Source organism: Schistocerca serialis, chromosome 7 (assembly GCF_023864345.2).
Source record: "Schistocerca serialis cubense isolate TAMUIC-IGC-003099 chromosome 7, iqSchSeri2.2, whole genome shotgun sequence".
Classification (NCBI taxonomy): Eukaryota; Metazoa; Arthropoda; class Insecta; order Orthoptera; family Acrididae; genus Schistocerca; species Schistocerca serialis.
The window spans coordinates 377,653,619-377,679,439 of NC_064644.1; the positions used below are offsets into that span (position 1 = coordinate 377,653,619).

The 25,821-nt window shown below is 40.3% G+C and overlaps 1 protein-coding gene across 1 annotated transcript in view; it reads left to right on the top strand.

The window, feature by feature from the left end:
- Nucleotides 1-25,821, top strand: part of LOC126413111 (myrosinase 1-like) — a 195,770-nt gene that overhangs the window by 79,930 nt on the left and 90,019 nt on the right. The window contains exon 14 of the mRNA XM_050083003.1: nt 8,506-8,630. Within this exon, the coding sequence (XP_049938960.1) occupies nt 8,506-8,630 (125 nt within the window). The remainder of the gene's footprint in view (nt 1-8,505; nt 8,631-25,821) is intronic.

The window sequence follows — 25,821 nt, forward strand, 5'->3', positions numbered from 1 at the left end:
CACTCATTCCAAATTAATAATACAAGTGTAGACCAGATGTGGCTTAAATTCAATGAAATAGTATCGGCAGCAATTGAGAGATTTATACCAAATAAACTAACAGATAACGGATTTGATCCTCCTTGGTACACAAAACGGGTTAGAACACAGTTGCAGAAACTACGAAACAAACATGCCAAATTTAAAGAGACGCAAAATCCCCAAGATTGGCGATCCTTTACGCAAGCTCGAAATTTAGCGCGGAATTCAATGCGAGACGCCTCTAACAGTTTCCACAACGAAACTTTGTCTAGAAACCTGGTAGAAAATGCAAAGAGATTCTGGTCGTAATGAAGTATGTTAGCGGCAAGAAACAATCAATGCCTTCTCTGTGCGATAACAATGGAAATACTATCGAAGACAGTGCTGCCAAAGCAGAGTTACTAAACACAGCCTTCCGAAATGCCTTCACAAAAGAAGACGAAGTAAATATTCCAGAATTCGAATCGAGAACAGCTGTCAACATGCGTAACGTAGAAGTAAGTATCCTCGGAGTAGTGAAGCAACTCAAATCACTTAACAAAAGCAAATCTCCTCGTCCAGATTGCATACCAATTAGGTTCCTTTCCGAGTATGCTGGTGCATTAGCTCCATACTTAACAATTATATACAACCGTTCGCTCGGCGAAGAACCGTACCCAAAAACTGGAAAGTTGCACAGGTCACACCAATATTCAAGAAAGGTAGTAGGAGTAACACACTAAATTAGATGCCCATATCGTTACCCTCGATATGCAGCAGGATTTTAGAATATATATTGAGTTCGAACATTATGAATTACCTCGAAGGAAACGGTCTATTGACACACAGTCAACATGGGTTTAGAAAACATCGTTCCTGTGAAACACAACTATTATTCACATGACGTGTTGAGTGCTATTGACAAGTAATTTCAGATCGATTCCGTATTCCTGGATTTACCGAAGGTTTTTGACGCTGTACTACACAAGTGGCTCGTAGTAAAATTGCGTGCTTAAGGAACATCGTCTCAGTTATGTGACTGGACTTGCAATTTCCTGTCAGAGAGGTCACACTTCGTAGTAACTGACGGGAAGTCATAGAGTAAAACAGAAGTGATTTCAGGCGTTCCCCAAGGTAGTGTTATAGGTCTTTGCTGTTCCTTATCTATATAAACGATTTGGAAGAAAATCTGAGCAGCCGTCTTCGGTTGTTTGCAGATGACACTGTCGTTTATCGACTAATAAAGTCATCAGAAGATCAAAACAAACTGCAAAACTATTTAGAAAAAATATCTGAATGGTGCGAAAAGTGGCAGTTGACCCTAAATAATGAAAAGTGTGAGGTCATCCACATGAATGCTAAAAGGATTTCGTTAAACTTCGGTTACACGATAAATTAGTCTAATCCAAAAGCCGTAAATTCTTCTAAATACCTAGATATTACCATTGCGAGCAACTTAAATGGGAAAGAACACATAGAAAATGTTGTGGGGAAGGCTAACCAAAGCCTGCGTTTTATTGGCAGGACACTTAGAAAATGTAACAGACCTACTAAGGAGACTGCCTACACTACGCTCGTCCGTCCTCTTTTAGAATACTGCTGCGCGGCGTGGGGTCCTTACCAGATAGGACTGACGGAGTACACCGAAAAAGTTCACAGAAAGGCAGCACGTTTTTACTATCGCGAAATATGGGAGATAGTGTCACAGAAATGATACAGGATTTGGGCTGGAAATCATTCTGACGAAATTCCAATCACCAACTTTCTCTTCCGAATGCGAAAATATTCTGTTGACACCGAGCTACATAGGGAGGAACGATCACCACGATAAAATAAGGGAAATCAGAGCTCATACGGAACGATACAGGTGTTCATTCTTTCCACGCGCAATATGACATTTGAATAATAGATAAATGTGAAGGTGGTTCGATGAACCCTATACCACGCACTTAAATATGATTTGCAGAGTATCCATGTAGAAAGATGTAGATCTCCCTTGCTTCGTCTATTTCTTATAGCGCTTGCACATAAGCTAATTTCTGGTCCTTTATAGCCTTTGTAATTTCATCATTCCATATTCCTAACTCATTTTCCTTCTGGCACTTTCACTTTTACCTAACAATTCGTTAGCTATGGTCCTTATAGCTTGTATAATGGCATCACATTCCTCATTAACATCTTGGTTAATTTCTTGTTATTGTATTTGAAGATCTTGATATAATTTTTTATACTCTCTCCTTGTAGTAGATATATTTTAAACGCTTCTCCATTCGCTCTTTCATTGGTTTTCATTTTCATCCACCTTGTTAGGAGATGAATTTTTGATATTTACAAATTGCGATCAGTTGGTATGTCACTTCCTCGATAGACTTCTATATTTCTTATTTCGATGAAAATTAATTTTATTCGTAATGACGTAGTCAATTCGTGATTTACGTCCCCTTGCACACCAAGGAAACTTAATCATGTCTTTTTCTTAAAAAAAGTATTTTTATACTTAATTTGTTAAATGCTGCAAACTGCCTCAGCTTCTCTCCATCATTCCTTCACCAAAATACCTATAGCGTCTTTAATCAGTATTTTACCCACTTGTGCAATCATATCTCTTGATAATATAAGATAATGACAATTTTCACATTTTTACGCATTTCTTTGTGTAGTTCTTCATAGAATCTTTCACTTTCTTCCTTTTTGCCTTCTCTGTGGGGATATACTCCAATTATAGTCAGATGACCCCTTAGGAATTTTAAATCTAACAACTACTATTGTGTCATTTACGAAAGTCTGATATTTTATCTTATTAGCTCACTCCTTATCGATGATTAATATTATTATTTTTTTTTTTTTTTGTCATCGGTCTTCTGACTGGTTTGATGCGGCCCGCCACGAATTCCTCTCCTGTGCCAACCTCTTTGTCTCAGAGTAGCACTTTCAACATACATCCTGCATTATTTGCTGAATGTATTATAATCTCTGTCTTTCTCTACAGCTTTACCTTCTACAGCTCCCTCTAGTACCATGGAAGTCATTCCCTCATGTCTTCACAGATGTCCTCGTCCTGTCCCTTTTCCTTATCAGCGTTTCCTACATATTCCTTTCCTCTCCGATTGTGCACTGAACCACCTTATTCCTTACCCTATCAGTCCACCTAATTTTCAACATTCGTCTGTAGCGACCACATCTCAAATACTTCGATTCTCTTCTGTTCCGGTTTTCCCACAGTCCATGTTTCACTACCAACAAAGCTGTACTCCAGAATTACAGTCTCAGAAATTTCTTCCTCAAATTAAGGCCTGTAATTGATATTAGTAGACTTCTCTTGGCCAGGAAAGCACTTTTTGCCATTGCTATTCTGCTTTTGATGTCCTCCTTGCTCCGTTCGTCACTCGTTAGTTTACTGCCTAGGGATGGGAATTCCTTAACTTCATCTACTTTGTGACCATCGATCCTCATATTAAGTTTCTCACTGTTCCCATTTCCACTACTTCTTATTACCTTCGTCTTCCTTCGATTAACTTTCACTCCATACTCTGTACTCATTAGACTGTTCATTCCGTTCAGCACATCATGTAATTCCTCTCCACTTTCACTCAGGATATCAATGTCATCAGCCAATCGTATCAATGATATCCTTTCACCTTGAATTTTAATTCCACTCCTGAAACTTTCTTTTATTTCCATCATTTCTTCCTCGATGTACAGATTGAACAGTAGGGGCGAAAGAGTACATCCTTGTCTCACACTCTTTTTAATACGAACACTTCGTTCTTGGTCGTCCACTCTTATTATTCCCTCTTGGTTGTTGTACATATTGTATATGACACGTCTCTCCCTATAGCTTACCCTTATTTTTCTCACAATTTCGAACATCTTGCACCATTTTACATTGTCGAACACTTTTTCCAGGTCGACAAATCGTATGAGCGTTTCTTGATTTTTCTTTAGTCTTGCTTCCATTATTAACCGCAACGTCAGAACTGCCTCTCTCGTGCCTTTACCTTTCCTAAAGCCAAACTGATCGTCATCTAGTGCATCCTCAATTTTCTTTTCGATTCTTCTGTATACTATTCTTGTCAGTAACTTGGATGCTTGAGCTGTTAAGCTGACTGTGCAATAATTCTCGCACATGTCAGCGATAATTATAGCAACTCTAAAAGCTGCTTTTTGTTGTTTACTAGCTCCGCCATAAATCAATGATTAGTCTGCTATATGTTGGGATCCTTTGAGGTTTTTTTTTCGTTTATTTTAGAACCGCTATATTAGATTTTATTTCCTTTAATTCTTAATTCGAGTGGGTTCTGTATCCTTTTCAGCTAAACCAGGAACATTCCATGTAGCTAAGAGTAGTTTGTCCCATATTACAAAGTCTTTATCCTTTTCTTGCACAGTCGTTTCGTTGCTGTCAGTGTGGCTTATTTTTATGAAGCTTTTTAGTAAGAAAATCTTGCTTGATAGAGATCTGTTGGTGGGGCTGCCGCCTTGCCGCCTTCAGACTCGCAGCATTTTCATTGAGGATTCCTCCCCATGAGAAGCTGGCTTCTCTGCCCGTTTAGAGAGAAATATACCCTCGGGCCTCGAAGCCTAACACCTGATAGCAAAATATACGTCAGAGGCCTAACATAAGTAAGCGGAAGTGATGCCAGCTAAGGGCCCATGTGATTGCCACCCATATAGTCCCAAGATAGCCCTCAGCTTCATTGAAATTCACAAGCCCGCTCGCCTACACATACAATGTTTCGTTAAGGCGGCGTCTCCTTGATAGGGCTTACGAATGATTCTCATAACAAATATCCTCATTTCCTCTATATGTCTATAAGGCTGATCTTTGCTCGTATTAGGGAGATTACGATAGTTCACTACGACAGTTTTCTATTACCCCATTACGGCTGCGTTTCTTTGTCCTTGTTTTCATGTAACCATGTATAGACCAAAAAGGTTTCCAGAAACGTGGTGAACTCCTAATTCTCAGCAGGTGTGCCAGATACAGAGGGAACCACCTGCGGCTCCATCAGGGCTTTCTTCTGTATAGATAATCCCCGAACTATCCATTAGATGTGCTTAATAGCTAAATTGTAAGCCCAGAGTTTTGTTTAAAGAACAGATGACGAAAGCGACATCTTGTATTGTACAACAGTTATCCAGAAAGTAACCTCTATTACGTTATGATAAAATAAATGAATGGTTGAATAAAACGTATTAGAAAAACTTTGAATTTACAGCTCTGTATTCCCTCTCTGCATAATGATCTTTCAGATTTAAGCGCCTATTATTTCACTTAAATAATCCCCTACCACAAAATTTTGGCACCTGAGTTTGAAGCCAATTGTTTGGAACGAAGTTTGTGGTGTAGAGAGGACGTTCAAAATCGCCCTATTTGCACTGATGCAATATTGCTTGTACACTGGGTATCGCAGAAGGAATGATTAATATTCAGGGTATGACAGGAACAATCATTCGCAGCAAATATGTCTAGTAAACATGGACCCTAGAAGGGGGGTGGCCAAGTATTCGGCCAACGATTGTGCCCTGGCCCGAGTACCATAGCACTCAGCCTCGCTGCACATTTCCGCCACTAACTCACCACGCTGCCTGAGACGGAGGAGGGGAAACTGCAAACTTACAGCGCAGTCACACTGCACACGATTTGGCTTTTATTTCACATTTTTAACAACGTAAAACAGAAAGGAAACAAATTGCCAGTATTATTTAATTATTTTTGGCGTAATATAGTTTTTATCCGGTATGAACTGTCAGCATACAGACAAACACAATTTCACAGATTTTCGCACTCTTGTTTCCACGTAATCGTGATATATTCAGTTTCATAACCGAAAAAAGGGCTTTCACAAATTTATGTTGAGCGTAATATTGTAGCACTTTTGCAACCGCGTTATTTAGACGAGGAAACTCTACCTGGGGAAAGCAATGTAGACGTTTAGGACAGTTTTAACATAGAAGGACTTGTCTTTAAAATGAGAATTATCTTTCCGATCAAGTAATTACATCTGTTCATGCACAGCGACACTTTCTAATGAAACCGCAAATGGGCTCAAAAACAGCTGGAAGGCAGATGTAAGATTGGTAGTTTCATTAAAAAGTTTAGGAAACTGTCGTAATAGTTTCAATGAATTCTTCAAACCTCGCGTTTCCTTTAACGCCAGTGAGCTCAAAAAACTGGACTGTGTCACTCAGAATGTGTCTTTTCTAAAAATCGATTTTCTTTTAAATCCTGAAAAAGTTGTTTCTCACCTTGCAGTGTCTTACTGTAGACAATGTTGAGTAATTCCAATTAAAATGCAGTGTCTAGCAATACATTTCCCGTGTTCTAATTTTCATTTCAGCCCTCTTTCTTCCTTCATAAATTCAACAATGGTGAGTTTTAAATCGAAAATCGTTCCAGCCATGCCCCTTGACTTAACGTACGTATTTTGCAGTATTATATAAAGTCTTCATATTCTTTGTCGAAAAATGTTGCAACTCACCTTGGAATAATGCGTGCGACTTCAGAAATGTTACTGTTCGTACCACCGATTTCATAACGTGCTGCATGCCTGCAAATTCAGCATAAGGTGGTTCTTGATGTACAGGACAATGGATGCAGTCTGGCTATCGGTGTAATTATTTTTCTCTTTCATTGGCAAATAATTTTTTAAATTCTTTCTGCGTGATATTGCAATGTCGTTTCATAGCATATTTGCAGTACCCGTTACTTATGTGACTGCGTAACGTATATTGAGGATTTTTACCAGTCTCTTCGGTCACTCCCATTCATTTTTAAAGGTTTGTGACGACAGGTCGTTAGACTGCCTCTTTTTGTGCAAAACAGCCACTGGACCAGAGAACGTCCTCCATAAGACGAACAAACAGCGAAGGATAAACAGCGCTGATGTGTCACCGCGATTCTGCTGAAATGAAGAGAGTAGTGCCGCCAGAAAAATGCCACACCACAGTACTAAACGAAATGTCTCACTTTAACGAGTACATCCGAGAACGTTGGAGCAAAGCCGAGACAGGTCGAGCTTCGGCCCGCACACGGTCCGCACACCCGGCACACATGTACTTTGGCACGCCGCTGCAAAGCCCTAACTTGAAAGATATCAGCACTTCATCTTCCATACTGTGAAACAAATCCTTTCGCCCGAAAGCTCTTTTCTGTCAATATTTTGAGAAGCGGTACTACCGCGTGACGGTGTGACTTCACAGCGTTGACTGCTTTCTTGTCTTCATTTTGGGAAACCCAAGCCTCGTCATCAACACGATTCTGTTCCGAAAAAAACCTCCGTACGTATTGTAATGCAAAAGAAACTCAATTGAATAGTCATCCATTGAGGCTCGTGGTTTTCAGAAAACTTTTCCATAACCCACAAACACACAGTTTTAGGTACCAGAATTATTTAGTCAGCATCACATGCAAAACACTAAAAGAAATCTGTGGGAAGTCGATCAGGAGGTGAGATATCACAAATCGCCAGTTTTTGTGAACTTTTCGTCAGTCTTCTGAAGAATTCAGTACTGACTACAGACGAAGCACAATTTATGCCAACAAAATAGATATTCATGCTTCCACTCTTAAACAAACGACACCACCGTCGCACGATAGTTTGACTCATCACAGTCGACTCGTACACAGCGTGTTTTTAAAATGTTTAGTCCTAAAACCGTATTACAGAACTGATTACAGATTTGGCTGGATTTATAACTGCAATGCTCACTTTTAACGGCTTTTGAAGACGAACTTAAAGCGACATGCCTTTCTCCCTAACGTGGCTGAAAATACACTGGCCTACAGCGACTGTTAAGTTCCTCCCACGACTTCCGATAGTACACGACAAAACAAATTACTTTCTGGGCGACCCTCACACATGCAGCTGGTGATTCCAAATAAATTCCTTACAAATAAAAAATACTTTCTTGTAGCAGGGATATTTATTCTTAAATGAGAGTTTATTTCCTCTTCCTTATCACTTCCACTGTCTTAACTACTGATTCTGTCTCCTACAAGAAGTGGATTTTAGGAGATTTCTCCCAGTCATTTTGACAATGTCGAGATGGTTCCCGTACAAGACTCGGAGAACGCTATACACCAACAGTTAAACACAATGTACAGAACAAAATTTCTATGACTCTGAGAAAATAAGTATACATTTTTTCTTCGCAATAAATGTGACATGGTGCTGAAACTTATGACATGCAAAGAATGAAACAGAGTACCTGAAGGACCCATTATGGGCAGTACTCTTTATGCAAGGACGCAGAACCGCCAGTGACGCGATGAAACACATAAAGAGAAACTCAGTATTTCGAGTGTTATCATACATAAGGTGCACGCTTTCCATCACTTAACAACTATTAACGTAAGTCATTGTTTCCTTCACAGTTTGTTGAACATTCGAATTGTATTAGCACTGTACATTAGCTTAAGGCTAAATTATGTATTATCTTGTGATGAGGGCAACTCACATCCCTTACACAAATTTATTAACATCAAATGTGTTTTTTGACCAGGTGACGCTCTTCCATTGGGACCTCCCACAGAAACTGCAAGACATCGGTGGATGGCCCAATCCCAGGATCGCTGACTACTTCGAAGAGTATGCGAGACTGGCTTTCGAGAACTTCGGCGACAGAGTGCGTATACTTAGCAACTTTTATGAATAGTCTGCATATAAATGTTTACCCTCTACATAAATTTCAGTAGCGTGCAGTATTCTCCTTCAGTCTTCTTGTAAGCCGGATCAAACTGTTACTGGCTACATTAATTTCTATAGATCCATTCTAAATCCTCCAATCAGAGTTCAGGTTGAATTAGCGAAGAACGTACAAAGGGACCAAAATTAGGGAAAGTAAAAATAACAGTTCTTTTATTTCAGTGAATTGAATAGAGAAAAGCACAAGCTAACTCACACTTGAAGAACGGACGTGAATTCTTGAGCTACAGTGCAGAGCAAGTGTTTGTGAGACTCTGAATCAAAAATACTGTTACACTTGATCGACACTATACACCGATTTCTTTGGTCATTGCTGCCAATATTTTGCGTCTCTTCAGTGATTACTTAGATATTCACGGAGCGATAATCAGATTTCAAAAGTTCTAGAAAGGAAAGGAAACATAATGTCGACTACATGTGATAGTAAAAAGATTAAATAGTTTTGAGAGACGTTGAAAACTATCTTCAATCCTTATATGTTGTCTATCCAAATTACACAATACAGTGAAAGGATGAAAGTGAATTTTTACGCCGGCTGCGGTGGTCTAGCGGTTCTGGCGCTGCAGTCCGGAACCGCGGGACTGCTACGGTCGCAGGTTCGAATCCTGCTTCGGGCATGGGTGTGTGTGCTGTCCTTAGGTTAGTTAGGTTTAAGTAGTTCTAAGTTCTAGGGGACTTATGACCTAAGATGTTGAGTCCCACAGTGCTCAGAGCCATTTGTACCATTTTTTGAATTTTTACGAAGAAGGCTACGTGCGGCGAGCCACATAACAGTCTGATACTGAATATGTGTTCTATCTCGAGAAAGGAAAACGTACTGAACCAGACAAGAAGAAAGAATTTACATTTAATTTAGTTGCTTCAGTTTCAGAAGTAATGACTCAACGGAGATACAAAGCGATTAGACAGTTACTGTGTCAGATAAAAGAAATTTTCGTGTCCGAGTAGATTAGCCAAAGTATGAGTGATGTGCTGAAACACGCTGCACTGTGTAGTTACACCTAGCAGTAAGTTCATAATCGAAGAACCCTGCTTTGCGGTGGCTCACTGGTCCTTGTGCGCTGGACGTCAGCTTCAACAGGTGGGATTAGATGTACTGCCCATTTGGTATCTACATCTACATCTACACTCCGCAAGCCATCTTAGGGTGTGTGACGGAGACTACTTTCAGTGCTAGTCTCACTTCCCTTTTTTTGCAGTTCCAGTCGCCTATGGTTCGCAGGAAGAACGAATTATTGTAAGCCTCTGTGTGAGTTTCAATCTCTCTGATTTTATCTCGGTAGTCTTTTCACGAGATAGGCGTACGGGAAAGCAACATGTCGGTTGACTCTCCTAGGAACCTACGCTCTCGGAACTTCAATAGTAGACGGGACAGTGGTACAGAACGCCTCTCTTGCAGCGTCTGCCAGTGGAGGCGACTGAGTATCTACGTATCCATAGCGCATCTGCAGACCAACTTTAAAGTTGGCCGACAACACTGCAATTCTTCGAAGTATTTGTAAGACCAGTAAAACGCGCTGGGTAATGTCTTGAAAATAGATTTTAAGATTAATTCCAACGAAAGTACAGCCAGAGGAACCTAGTGCCGTCGAATGAAATCAGACTGTTCTATGGAAAACAGCTTATGAAATGATACATATAGAGCGGTAAATGAGTTTTGCGATTTGTGCAGTAAAATAAGTGACAATGGCGGTGCTGAAGAGAATATAAAACGTAGTCTGACATTAGACATTTTGTTGTTACAGACTTGCTCTCCGCATTCCCCGCCGATGGCTTCTTTTGTTATAGCTGCACTGCTCGCCAAATGCTTTTGCCTGTGCTGGCAGACGGCTGATATGAAATACTTAGCATCCAGTCTTTTGAAAACCGTTTGGTGAAAACACTTAATCTTTGCACATCTTACAGTCTGATATCTGCGCTCGAAAGAGAACTGAATTTCTTCCGTCGTATGCCATAGTCATTGCGCTACTTCAAATTAACCAAAAAATTTAGCGAATTTATAACAATTTTGCACAGGTGCAAACGCATTGCACAAACTTTCTGTAAGGTCGATTTTAGTTCATACATTGCAGTGAATGAAGGCTAGATAAGGTATCGAATTTTTTTTTAAAATTAAGAGCAGAACGATATCTCATTCCGTTCTCGAATTACTGGGTTTCATATCCGACATTCGGTCATGCGCGACGCACCTATTCACGTCCTTGCAAAAAGCTAATTGTGTGGTCATAACAATAGTCATATCTCACAAACGATAAGGAGATGTCATACCAAGTTTTTTGCAAATAATAGCACGCAATGAGCATATATGTTATACGATAAATACTCTAAGCTTTGCTATTTACCGAGCTATAGAAATAACTCGTCCGCAGCCGTGAGAGGTCGGCGGATAGACGTCCACAGCACTGTAAGAAAACGCTAGCGGCGTGCGTATACACGTCTACAACGCCTGGGGACGGGCATAGCAGGACGTATATACCCATGCTCAGCATCGAAAAAGTTAGCAATAAAAGACATTCTGAAAAAGACAAATTTCTTGGTATCGAGAAAAAGCTCATGTATTAGGATGTGTTTTCTTCAGGTACATGGAGTGAAAGTTATTAGGAAGTGAAAAGTGGATGATGGACACTACAGACAAGAAGAGAACAGAAGCTTTTGAAATGTAGTGTTGCAAAAGGATGATGAAAGTGGGTAGAGCAGACGACTATTGATACACTACTAAATCGGTGAGAATTTTTTCTCATAAACTGAATTCAAGAAGGTGCAGTTTGTAAGGTCACATACTGAGCTATCAAGGAGTAATCAGTTTGGTAGCAGTGGAAAGTGCGCTGGATGGGATGGACGGAAGGGTAATTGTAGAGGGAGATCAAAGGTTGACTACAGTGAGCGTTTTCAAATGAAAGTAAATTTTCCAGAGATGCAGAAGCTTACACAGAATAGTCAGTCGTGGACAACTGCATCAAATCAGTCTCTAGACTGGAAACTATAAAAATGGTTCAAATGGCTCTGAGCACTATGGGACTTAACTTCTGAGGCCATCAGTCCCCTAGAACTTAGAACTACTTAAACCTAACTAACCTAAGGACATCACATACATCCGTGCCCGAGGCAGGATTCGAACCTGCGACCGTAGCGGTCGCGCGGTTCCAGACTGTAGCGCCTAGAACCGCTCGGCCACCTCGGCCGGCACTGGAAACTATAGCACCATCCGCAGACCAGGCTTTCATCTGCAGTCTCGTCGTTGCTCAGAAGACTCTGATGTGACGTACGTACCTCATTACGCAGTTCCATATCTAGAGCTGCCTCCTGAACCGATTCCAAGACCCATTCTCGCTGTGGAAACTTAAAGTATCAAACATTTCTGGTTCTCACTGGAGTTGAGTAGTCGCATCACTAGTACGGCTGATGAGTAGTTGACACATTTAATATTGTCGCAACACTTTTATTTCTGAAATGAAAATATTTAAACTTTACACAAAGACGATACGGTTGCTGGAAATCCTATTCACTTCAACACTTGTTCCATATGCGCTCCAGTGCAGCGGACAACTTTGCGAAGGCAAGTACACAAATTCCTTTCAACTTCGGGGCACAACTTTCCTATTATCTCGTTGTATAATTGCGCTACCCGGACACGCATTTCCATAACATTCTGTGGTCTCAAAGGGAAGCGTTTCTCTTTCAAATATACACACCGAAAAAATCACAAGGGTTTAAATTTGGACTTGAAGGACGCCAAAAGGACCCTGTAGACAATTCAGTACAGCATCAGTCGTATGTGGTGTTGTGCCATCTATGTGTTCGTTGGAACATTGGTGACAAGAAGATGTAGCACAAAGTCATTTTTCTACATTATCTTTTATCGTTTAGCACTGACAGTGTCACTGAATAATACTCGTCCGATTAGGCCGAAAATGGACAGAGCTATGCACACTCACTTTTTCTCCATGCGCTGTTTTTTAATGAACACGAACATTTTGTGGTTCTTCTCTCTCCCAAAATCGAACATTTTGTTGTTTACGGTTCCACTGAGGTGCCATAATGAATACTCCAGTCTTCTCTGTTTGTTCTTGTGCAACAAAGTCATTTTGTAAAGGAAGAGCTTGAGATCACTCCGTAAAAATGTTTGTACAGAAAGACGATATATTCCCATTTGCCATGCTGCCCGCCGAGATGACTTGTTTGGACTTCGTTGAATGGCGACCGTAACGCTGAGATGTTTTCCGGAGAACGAACAGTCAGTGCCCCAGGTCGTTTCCATTCCAACAAACTGCCTCTTCTTCAAATTTTCTCGTTAATCGAGAGTTTTGTTCTCTCTTGGAGCCCATCGCGTGTGGAATATTGCCCTAAAACGTCTTTGCATTGCTGTGACACTTCTCATTTCAGCATAAAGGAGAACTGCCTTAAAACGCTGCTGAACAGATGATCGTCTAAGCCCACTCATGGTGAAACGCTAACTAAGAAACAAGAGACTGGTGACATTGCAGCAACACGACCTCTACGGAGATTTCCACGAAACAAAACACGTTGGAGTGAATTTTGAATTAAATGTAACTAGAAGTACAATTATTATTCAATGTCAAAATGTGTCAACCACTCATGCACCACCCTTTATGAATTAATGATCTCTGTTATTTTCGAAGGAGAATTCCATTTCCAGGGTCGTAGCTGAAAAAGTACTTGGTCGTGAAACGGAAGGTTAAATTATAGGTGTTGAAATTCTATATCCAAATCAAAAACAATCTGTGATCAAGTTCGACAAAACAATCTCTCTCCCTCCCTCCCTCTCTCTCTCTCTCTCTCTCTCTCTCTCTCTCACACACACACACACACACACACAGATCAGTTGTTTTAATAATTATAAACACGAAATTTGAAGTGAAAGACAGGACGAAAACAGGCAAAACATGGACAGAGCAAAGGGAACGGGAACACAATCAAAGACTGAAGAGGTTTTGGGAAGAGAAAAAGATGAAGGAAAGTAGGAAAAAGTTAATAATCATGTAACATTCACATTCATCAGTGTCCTGAAAGCTGCTACTCACCATATAGCGGAGATGCTGAGTCGCAAATAGGCACAACAAAAAGATTCACAAATAAGCTTTCGGTCAGATTCGTCAAAACAGGCGACAGACACACACAAAAATACTCACACAAACGCAACCCACCCACACATGATTGCAGTCTCTGGCAACTGATATTGTTACATTCGATCTTGGATTTCCCTTTGATATATATATTATTACACGTTTTTGTCTCCAGGACAGTGATTAACTTGATTATTAAATGATTATTCATTTTTTTCTTGTTTCCACCTTCTTTTTCTCTTCCAAAAACCTCTTCATTCTTTAGTTGTGTTCCCATTTCATTTGCTATGTCCATATTTTGCCTGTTTTCTTCCTTCCTTTTACTTCAGAGTTTCGTGTTCATAATTTTGTTTCTGTATTTGCCTCTTTCATTTATCGCTTCGGTACTGATCATTGCTTGCTTTAGGTCTTCTCCTATTTTTTGAAACCAATTGGCTCTTTTTTATGAGTGAACTATTTACTACATCAAAAGTCCTCTTTTTGAGTCTTTTATTGTTCATTCTATGTATGTTTCCATAGAATGTTAGTCGGTGTTTCCTGATTATATATGTGAGCCTGTCTGTGTGTTCATATAATTCTTCGGTTGTTCTGTTCATCCATATACCATCTCTCTGTACTGCTTCAAAGTTTTTTCTCAGGAATCTGCGTTCTATTTTTTTATGTCCCTGTGATGGCTGATGCTCCGATTGTGGTCGCTTCAGATATGTAGAATGCTTCTGATAGTACATCTGTACTGTAGTGCGTGAGTTTAGTTTGTCTTGAAATGTTTCTTTTATTGTAGTGCGTCCATGCCAGTTTGTAAGCTTTTTGAAGTTTTTTGTTCTATGCGTGTTGGATGCCTTGTTTGATCCTCCGATTTGTATATATTTCGCAAGATATTTGAGTTTTTCCACTCTTTTAACTTTTCAGTATTTTGTGTACATGTGTTGGTTGTTGTTCTTTCTTTCCATGTACTGCGTCTTCTCATGTGATTTCCGTAGACCTGTTTTCAGTATTCCAGTACTCGTTGTCAATTTTTGCTGAGTATTGCAAGGTCATTTGCAAATTTCATGCATTTTATGGTTTTCTTGTTCGCACACGTTCTTCCTGACTGAGTTGTTTTTGCTTTTTCTTCCCGTTGTTTGATAATTTTGTCCAGGACAATGTTGAGTAAAAGGGGTGAGATACCATCTCCTTGTCCGAACCCCGTATGCATCTCGATCGAGTCTGAGATTTCTCCCATAAATTTTATTTTTGATGTGGCGTCTGTAAGTGTGAAACCTGATTGATAGGTAGTCAGAGAGCGCACAGGATAAGGTTAAGGTTGTGGACAGGGCCGTACCAGGTACTGTGAGTTGCACAATCAAACACACAACTTTATTTTTCTAAGAACCACTTATTTACTCATTGGCTTAAAAGATCACAATTAAACAATATGGCTCAAGGCCTAGTTAAAGAAAAATTGAGAAACTTTCTGGTCTGAAGGCCCAAAACCACACAACCAACACAAGAACGGCTTAGAAATCAAAGCAATTAAAAATACAACGTAAAAACTTTTTAAAAAACATTCAATGAAAACAATTAACAGCTGAAGGCCTACACTACACGTCCGAAGAACAACTATAATCAAGGCACATTAATAAACAATTTTTAAGCAAGAAAATTTCTTTTTAAACTTGCAACAGAACGGCCAAAACTTGATTAACTTATAGCACGGCCGAAGGCCACAATCAAATTTGAAACAACGGCTGAAGGCCTGAACAACAAGTCAGATAAATAGTTTAGAATAAACCCCTTGCTTCTTACAAAAAATTTTCCTTTAGAGAATACACACGGCTAAAGGCTCTTATTATGGGGTTCAAGCAAATCCTCGGATGAAGGCCACACATAACACATGGCTCAACTAACGGCTTAGAGCCTGGATTACAAACAATTTCAGATAGAACTGTTTCTAAGAATAAAAAAAAATTTCCTAAAACAATCAATGCTTAAAGTTTTAATTTAACATGGCTGAAGGGCTTTATGTAAATTTTTTTAAAAAAACTGACTTAATGCACGGTGAAAGGCCTCGCACAATACTTCAACTAAAATGAAAATCACAATTTAAAACAAACAGAACAAGTGGTGCTCAGAAGTGTTGCAAGGGTCGGCCTGGGATGGTAGCTCAAACGTAAGGTGAGGTGAGATAGACAGCCAATAGTTGGAGTTAGGTAATCAGATGGCAGCCAAGACTAGGGACGGCCCAAGGACCAGCCAACAATTTAACCAATTCCCTTCCGGCCGACCAACGGCACAACGATGGAGAATATCGGCCGAGTACGAGAATACGAACAACACTATGCCTCTAGAAATTGTCGTCTAAAAACAGCCAGGAGAACAATAACCACTCTAAGCAAATATGAACCAAACAACTTAAAGGCTGTCGAACTACTCGCCATGCTGGACAGCAACAACACGGCGAGGAAAAGGCACAGTGCCTACAAACTGCACTAACGTCCATGGCAGGTAACTGGAGAGATAACGGCCACAAGCAGGAAATACCGCTGGTACACTTCAGTAATAAGTAACAGTCAAATTAGTAATTAATCACAACATAGGAAGACAGCTGCAAGATTTCGCCGACTCCAACACATCATACGATGCTGCTAGCTCAAACGGCCAAGGAGGCAACAACCCGCAAATGAGCGAAGAGATGTCACAATAGTTGAGGTTTCATAACACATTAACTGATCACTCAACTTCAGCGTCTAGGTTCGGTGGGCAACGAACTTGTCGCTCTTGCAGCTGGCGCCTCACGATCTGACAGCGCGTGCACACCGCCTGCGGCCCCGGCCTGGCCTCCCGCCGCGGAGAATTGCTTGCTGCTCCATCCTAATCGAATCACTAGCATACACACCACCACCCGGAAATACTAGTGGTCACACCAAAGATAGTACGCCACTACTAGTATCGATAAGCGCTGCTGCTGCCACTGAAGGAGGCAAGCCAGCAACTTGGTTACACCAATCGATGTAAAAATGCGAAGGAACCAACGGCAAGAACGCGAGCCGTACACGGCTCAAAGTGTGTGTTGTATGAGTGTCCTAGTTTTTCGGTCTATTCCACATTCTTCTAATGTGTGAAACAGAATCTGCCTACGGAGTTGTAGGTCTTCTGGAGTCCACAAATGTGACTATAGTGTTGTTCGTCTGTCTGACCTTCAGCAGAATTCGCAGGTTCCAAATTTCTTCAATACAAGACTTTCCTTTTCTGAAGCCTGCTTGGTATTCAACAATCTTTGTATCAGCTTCTGGTTCTAGTCTGTTGAGTGACGCCTTGAAGAGAATTTTGTAGGCAACCGGTAATTATGAGATACTCTGTAGTTACTAGGGACTGCCTTGTCCCTTTTTGTGGAGTGGGTGAATCAAAGCAAATATCCATTCCATGTGAAATTTTCTCTGTATATCACATTACTATATAAAATTTCATGGATTTTGTTTGCAATGGTTTCATCTCTGAGTTTCCAGAACTCGGAAATAATGCCGTCTTCTCCTGGGACTCTGTCATTTTTTAGTTGTGGTATAATCTCCTCTACATCTGTTACTGAAGGCGGCTTTGAATTTGGGTTTGGTAACGATTCCCTGAAGAGTAATTTTTCTTCAAGCTTCTCGCAACTGACGAGTTTATTAAAATATTTCAAGAATTTTGCCGTTTTCTTTAGTATTTGTTTCGAGAGATCTGTATGTTCTTTTGAAGAAAATAATTGGAGGCTTATAACCCTTTATATTTTCCCTGAAAAATCTGTAGAAATTACTCGTGTTATTTCTCTTGAAGTCTTTCTCGATTTCATTTAGTCTGTTTTTGTCGTATGTCCTTCTCAATCTTCTAATATTTGTAATATCTTTCAAGGATTGTTTCTGGGCTTCGTGCAAATCTTGTCATGTGTCTTTTGTTCTGCTGCTGCTAAACTTCTTCCAGGCCTGGATTCTATGTTCAATGACCTGATCACTATCTATGTTTCCATTTCCCAGGAGGTTGACCCGAACCCATTGCATTCTGAATAGCCTTCGCGAGGTCTGTCCAACTTTCTGTTGAACTTTGATTATTTTCTTCAATAATTTTGACTTTGTGTACTGTGTCCAGCCTCATAATCTTTACCTGTATTGTCTTTCTGTTTCTTTGGATTTGCCTACCTTTCACTTTTGGCAAGTGGTGGTCAGACTCGAAGATTACATTGCGTGTTCTCACACTCAGAATTCCGCTTTTATTTTTGCTTGTGATGGCTACCTGACCTATTTCAAATCTTCCCCATATGTTTTTGGGCGTTTTCCTATTGTGAGTTTTCGTTTTGGATTTTGAAATTTTGTTGACATAACTTTTAAGCTAAAATTTTGACAGCAAAGTATAAGGTGTTCCCCATTCTTGTTTGTGCGTTTGTGTGTTGTGTATGGGCCTGTGAGTTGCTTGTACTTCTCCTTGCCTAGTTGTGCATTGAAGTTTCCTAATACAATTTTAACGTGTCTTCTGGTATTTTGTTATTTCTTCCATGTCTTCCCAAATGTCTTCGACTTCTTGTGGTTTCTTTCTTTTGTGATCGTTTGTTGATGGATGTGCGTTCAGATTATGTATCTTTTGTTTCCTGATTTGAAGGTTGCTGTAGAGATTCTTTCTGATACTCAACTGAAATCTAGGCTGTTGTCAATGACTTGTTTGAGAACCGCAAAACCTCTCCGAAGCATCGTAGATGTTCCTCTTCTGACAGCATGTTTTTCTTTGTATATCCTGTAGTTTTCTGTATTGAAGTGGTTTCCGTCTGTGAAATGCGTGTCTTATATTGCGAGGATTTTGATGTGACATTTTCCGGATCATCCGTAAGCTGTTTGAGTTTACCTATATTTGTGCTGAACGTGGCCGGCCGCGGTGGCCGAGCGGTTCTAGGCGCTTCAGTCCGGAATCGCGCGACTGCTACGGTCGCAGGTCCGAATCCTGCCTCGGGCATGGATGTGTGGATGTGTGGGGAGGCGCCCGATGGAGGATGTAACAACCCCAGACAGGTCTCGTTCCTTATTTGTTTTACTATTGCAATTATCGTTATGTATCAATGTTGTAATGTTGACTGAGGACGTCTGGTTAGATGTAAGTGATGGTCTGAAGGCTTTAATCCCGGCAGATGAAATAAATATGTTTCGAACACCACGAAGGAATTTTTAAGTAGTGTTCGGATGTTCGAAAGTATTTCAGTCTACACAATCATTCACGTTGCCGAAAATCTACTAACTCTAACTCGCAGCGAATTTAATCAATGCCTTTCCCTGGACATAACCTAACATGGAGATACTCGGCAGTCCGACTTTTGTAATTTTTAATATTTATGGTACGTAAATCTCAGGACTCAAATGTCAGTCTTCCATAACATTTCGATGTAATCCTCAAAATCACAGAGAAAATGGACACTGAAATTTTCCATGCATTTTTCAATTCTTAAAACAAGGACGAATTTTCAGCTGGCCATGTGGCTGTCTAAGTATGCTCTTCTATCAACTATGCAGCCTGGATTCGATTCCCAGCCGACTGCAATATTTAAACAAAGGTGCATTCTCTACAGTCTTTTCTGTGAGCTTAAAGTACGTAAAAATGGGAAAAAATATTGGTCGTACTCGACATTGGGTAATCGGTGGTTCGACTCTCCTGTCGACGATTGTTTGTCTCGTAATTTTTTTTCTTCGTTCTGTTCTGGTACCTACGTAATTTAAGCAAAAAATGCACCAAATGTATGCTAGTTAACATCCATCAAAGTGTCATTTTTATTAGAAATGCATATGTTATTGTTTCTAATTACACATGACAAAAAATCCAGTTTTCGTTGCAAATATAAATCCTTAATTACCAATATTTTAAAGACTGGTTCAGTAGTAAAACGTTACAAGTAAAATTATTTTTATTTTTGTATCTTTGGTGCTTCACGGAAATGCTGCAGAACGAGCACCGTTGTTTAAAAAGCTACAAGGGGTGGGAATCAACCCCTTAATGCCTATGTGGCGGGCGAGAATGTGTGTGTGTATCAGAGTCGCTTGGAAAACTTCAAAGTCGATTTCCTCGAGAATTTATTACAGTTGCATTGATATTCTTTGAGGGATTTATGTCTGAGCTCTGAACTTCACGTACTTATAAAAAGAAAATACAAAAATTCGATTGCTGTGTCCAGAAAATACCAGCACGATACTGTCGTCAGTTCGACACTTACTGATACACCACTCGACGCATTTTCGCAGGTGAAATGGTGGCTCACTTTCAACGAACCGAACGTGATGTGTACTGGCTACGGGGAAGAAAGGCAGAAGGCTCCCGCAATCAACGCCCACGGCTTCGGGGAGTACATGTGCGGCTATACGCTGCTGCTGGGGCACGCCAGGGCGTACAGGCTCTACGACTCAGAGTACCGTGCAACTCAGAATGGTAAGTCTCTGTTACATTGGCTGATTATTCCGTCTGCTATTGGTAAAGTATTCTAAACATTATGAATGAAAATACACACACAACACTAGTGTAATATTTTGCAATATTTATTATTATTTCACAAACCGGTTCTAGGCTGTTACGCCATCATGAGGTACAAAAGTAAGTATGTGGTGCAATGAAATTTCGTTGGATCCTAGATTTTAAACTAGTGCATCTACACTTGCAGAGATGAAAAATGTCAAAGTTAGATTTAGGAATAAAACAACAGGGATTATTTTAGTGCAAATGCGAAGAAGATTATTTAACTAAGATAAAATATGTGAGACATTAACTAATGACCCATACACAAATTACAACAGTAGTTCATGGATGGAAATAAATTGAACAATTACCTTTGGTGACATGTTCTGCAGATGCGGCCAAACACAATAATCTTATCTTTAATAGGCCCTAAAGTACTAATAGATAGTATATACACTAGTGATATAAAGCAGGTAAGCTAAGCACAACACAGCACAACACAACAAGAGTAATTATAGCAACTGAAATAAGGGAAAACGGGGCATGTTAGTAATAGGCTTTATTTATAACTTGACCTGAATGGGAGTATGAGTAGTATCTGCAGTCAGTGGTGAGTGAGGGAACTGTGTGTAGTGATTCAGTACTAAGCTAGGGCTGATGGACATATATTTATTGATTTCCATTATTTCAAGATAGTTCATCTTCCTTCCTTTACTGATGTGATGTAAAACTTCATGTTTCACCATGCAACTATGGCCTTTCAAGCAGGCGGTCTGAAAAAGTAGAGTCTCCTTTTCTAAGTTTCCAGCTTCTGCGGTGTTCCCTCAAGCATATTCTCCTGCCAGACAGGCCTATTTAGAATTTGCCACAATTAGAAGAAATTTTGTATATTCCAATCTTTTACAAGCTAGATTGCGGTCTTTGTCATTGGTCAAAAAGTATCCAACAGTGTTGTGTACATAAAATGATGTTTTTACGTTCCTGTAGCTTTCTAGCTACATCCAGTATGAGTTTTCCTAAACATGGAATTGTGCACTGTTTACTTCTTTCTTGAGTCGGTTGGTCAAGAACACGATAAAGAAGAGAGTACAACTGTTATTTCTGCTTTTCGTGCATTGTGGAGTCCGTCAAGGTAGGAGGCTAACCATTCTTTGATGCTATTTCTTTGATTGTTCAGTTTATTCTCTTTTATGAAAAACTATTCCAATTTGTATACAGTTCATCAGTTAATGTGTTGCATTAAATAATCTTACATCACATTTACAGTGAAATAATCCTTTTTGTTTTATTCCTAAATCTAACATTAAAATTTTTCCTCTCGGAAAGGAGATACTCTGTAGATGCACTAGTTTAAAATCTTTGATCCAACAATATTTCACTGCACCACATACTTATCTTTGTACCTGAGGATGACGTAACAACCCAAAACCAGTTTGTGAATAAGCAATGAATATTGTAGAATATCACACCAGTGTTGTGTGCGTTTTCATTCATAATGTAAGTCGCTCCATTCAATTGGGACCGAATTTTCAAAATGATTTCAGAGCACCAGCATTCACTCTCTTAGACTTTCTCATGCAACATATAGGCAGTGCGCTAGCGTGTGACATATGAAAGTGATCCAAAGCCGGGTCGAATCAGCGCATCGGATTAAAAGCCGTGGCTGTATGGTTGGTTTTTAGGCGGTTTCTCACGCACGTTTAGGCATATCCTGGGTTGATTACCGATTTCCGCTTTAGAAATTACGAAACACAGAGAGATAGAATACAGGCACATACACATCATAGTTTACACAGTTCACAGACAAGTGGTGCACGTTATTTCCCCACTTTACGGAAGGGTGCGAACAGAAAGGAAGTGGGTTACCTGCGAAGGGGATCCCAGCGCGAGTAGGACTGAACCTGCGCGGAAAATATCCCTTGTTATCTAAAGAGGCAGCACACAATGGCAGCCGGATGAAGGCTCCGAGTGGCGCGGAATGAACGAGACATTCTTTGTCCTCTCTCCAGCGTGCCGGTTGACGACGCGCCGCGCAGACAGAAGCGAGGTGCGCGCCCTGCAGTACTTCTCAAGCGATTTCAGAAGAAGTATGTCGTAAAATAATTTCATTTCTACGTTGCTTGTAGCTTCGTATGTCGGCTTCATGAAGAAGTTCCCATTATTTCGTTAGTAGTCAGAGTTACTGCGGTATTTCACACATATGTAACATACTGCATCAAATTCTGTTACATTGTAATGAAAAATAGAGGTCACTATGTATCTCCGTTTGATGCATATTACACCATATATTGCTGTGTATGAAAGGCAGGTTATATTTTGAATTTCTCTTTAAACCTTGTCAGGTGCCTCTTACGTGGGGAAGACATTTTTACCACTTTTAATAAATTATTGTCTCTCATTGATGTATTCGCGATAGTTAAGAAGTGCTGTAGTCCGTAGCCGGCCGTAAGTCGGAGAGCATTTCCCACGCTGGCTGGCTAGGTGACAAGCGACCATATGTCGTGCGTAGTGGGGTGGGGCTCGGCGCTGGACCGTAGCAACAAGCGTCAGCCTGGGAAATATACATGACCGGAAGTACCGCCATCTTGGCGCCGAAGTCACCGATTTTGTTTATTTATATTTAATAATTAAAGTCATTTATGACAACATGAATACTAGGAGGAGCCTCTGGATGTTTAAAACTATTTATGATAATTTTGCCTCGTTAAAATTCACACCAGTTCATTGAAAAACGTATATCTTAGTAAGTACAAACTTGATCGGAAATCCACGAACTGTGACGAAACTAATAAGATATACGGACTGCTCGCCAAAGTCAGCAGTCGGCGTTAAGAGCTCTTCCTGTCTTGGTCGATGGTAGCCATGCTCTCGGTTACGAGTAGTTTGTGACATGAGTGTTTCATTATTGATCTAACAGGAATAAAAAGTGATATTACGATATTCTGAATGTTAATTTCGAGTAAATAGATACCCCAAAGCTGATCAACAGCAATTTCAGATAATTAGCTTCCACCGACAGAGACATCGAATGCGCCAATGAAGAATCTCTACGGGACGACATTTACGAGAGGTGCACCGCGAACAGGTAGGGGGAAATCCGACGACACGACCCACCAAGGCGGATGAAGGAAGGTCCGACTTACTCTCGCAAATTCCGGGTGGAAATGCTGACAAGTTATACTGTACGTCACATATACCACCCTCTACGGACTCGCGGCTAAGCTGAGTAGTAACAGTATCAGTTTAGAAGCGAGGGGATCTTGCAACCTGCGCCACGATCAATACATGCCTCCAGTCTCCAGAAAACGGATGGTATTCAACGCATTCACTCTCGGCCTCAAGTGCGTGAGAATGTAATATCCACGATATCCCTTGTGTCTCATAAAGAATTCGAGATACTGAAACGTGGTTTCGCCAAATGATAGTACACAAAAAGGAGAGTATTTTTTTCATATAGTTAACATATGAAACTTTCTTATTTAGAACAATACAGGCAGAAGTTATTGATTTTGCTTTTTTTTCAGCACACTACTGTCATTTTTTAAGAGTCATCGACAGTTAGTGGAAAGAGAATTTGCTACTATGAAAATAAGCATGCGGTTTTCTGTAAGCTGTTGATGTCTCTGGTCACCAGTTCTTCTTTTTTCTTTTTTTTTCTTTTTAATGAGACACTCTGTTTCTGGATTCTTACACAATAAATACTCCAATATGAGTCTGCGCAATTTACACTGTGTTTCGACAATAGAGGCTAACTTTAACATGGCAACAAGAGAAAAGTAGATTAATTAGTCAAAAATCGCCACCGATGATACTTTTGTGAAGGATAAAAGGTTAACAAGATAGGTGTAAATAAATCGCTGATTGTGATGTAATTTCATTGGAATCTTGCCACCCATTGTGCTGTTAATAAGGAATAGCTGGTGCTGAAACTTCCTAAAGGATTTTTCCTTCTGCACCTTGAACCTCCTGAAACAGTGGTTTATTAAGTGAGGTTCTAATAGCAAGCCAGGTCAATAGCTTATGAAAAAGCTCATCTTCAGCTTAAAAAGAAACATGTAATTTCTTCACTTATATTGTTGCAAAGCCACACTAATGCACATTTCAACAGATGTTGATGATCCTTAAAAATTTCATTATCCATTCCAAAGTCTGTAGTTACTCATACATCGCTGCAGTTAAGAAAATTCCACACGTCATCATATGGCAAAATATTGTCCTCCTTGCATGTTATCATTTGTCCAACTCTCGTTTGGATATCTCGAACGTTTTTGGTGATTTGAGGAACGTTGTGAATATTTCGTTCTCACGCACTTAACGATCGGAAGTAATCGCGACCACAAGTTTTCTTTGCAACGTTTTCGAATTTGATTCAGAATGTTATTTATATGTGACAATCACAATAAATATGATCATCAAGAAAATAATGAGCACTTCATCATGAAGGTAATATACAAATTTATAATCAACGTAAAAATTAATTTTCTGAGGGAACAGTTTGTGCAAAATCGTGTGACAAAGACAGCACTGTTAACGGATCACGCCGACTTTCTAATCGCAAAGGCACTTCTGCACCCTGACTATCAGGCTGACCAGCGTTGTCTGTGTGCAGCCGAAGGCGCGTACTCTGATGAGCCAAAACATTATGACCACCTGCTTAACAGATTGTTTGTCCGTCTTTGGAACGAAATACATCACTGCTTCTGCGTATCAGGGACCCGGCAGTTTGTTGGTATGTTTGTAGAGGTGTGTGCTAGTAGATGTCTACGCAAGGCCATGTAACTCACGAAAATAATGGACGGATGATTTTCATGCACGGTACTAGCGCCGACAGTGACCCAGACGCGTTCCACAGCATTTACATCCAGCGAATTTGGTCGCCGATGCATCAACGTGAGTTGTCTATAAAGCTCCTCAAACCACTGTAGCACGGTTCTGGCTTAGAGAGGTGGACAATTACACTGCTCAAACATGACATTGCCGTAATGTATGAAGGAGTGCAGGTGGTTCGCAGCTGTCAGCGATTTTTCGATTACTATCGCAGGCCCATGTAAGCGCAGCAGAATGTTTCCCCTAGTATAATACTGTTCCCACCAGCCTGTATCCGTGGCGCGCTGCACGTTTCGAGCCGCCGTTCACTTTGATGACTTGTACCAAAAAGTCTGATTCACTCGAAGAGCCGACACGTTTACATTGATCGACGGTCAAATGCTGATGGTCCAGAGGCCACTGAAATCGTAATTGACGATATCATTGGGTCACCATGTAAAAACGTAAGGGTGGTCTGCTGCGGACCTCCTTGTTCAACAATACAGGGTGTTACAAAAAGGTACGGCCAAACTTTCAGGAAACATTCCTCATACACAAATAAAGAAAAGATGTTATGTAGACATGTATCCGGTAACGCTTAATTTCCATGTTAGAGCTCATTTTAGTTTCGTCAGTATGTACTGTGCTTCCTCGATTCACCGCCAGTTGGCCCAATTGAAGGAAGGTAATGTTGACTTCGGTGCTTGTGTTGACATGTGACTCATTGCTCTACAGTACTAGCATCAAGCACATCAGTACGTAGCATCAACAGGTTAGTGTTCATC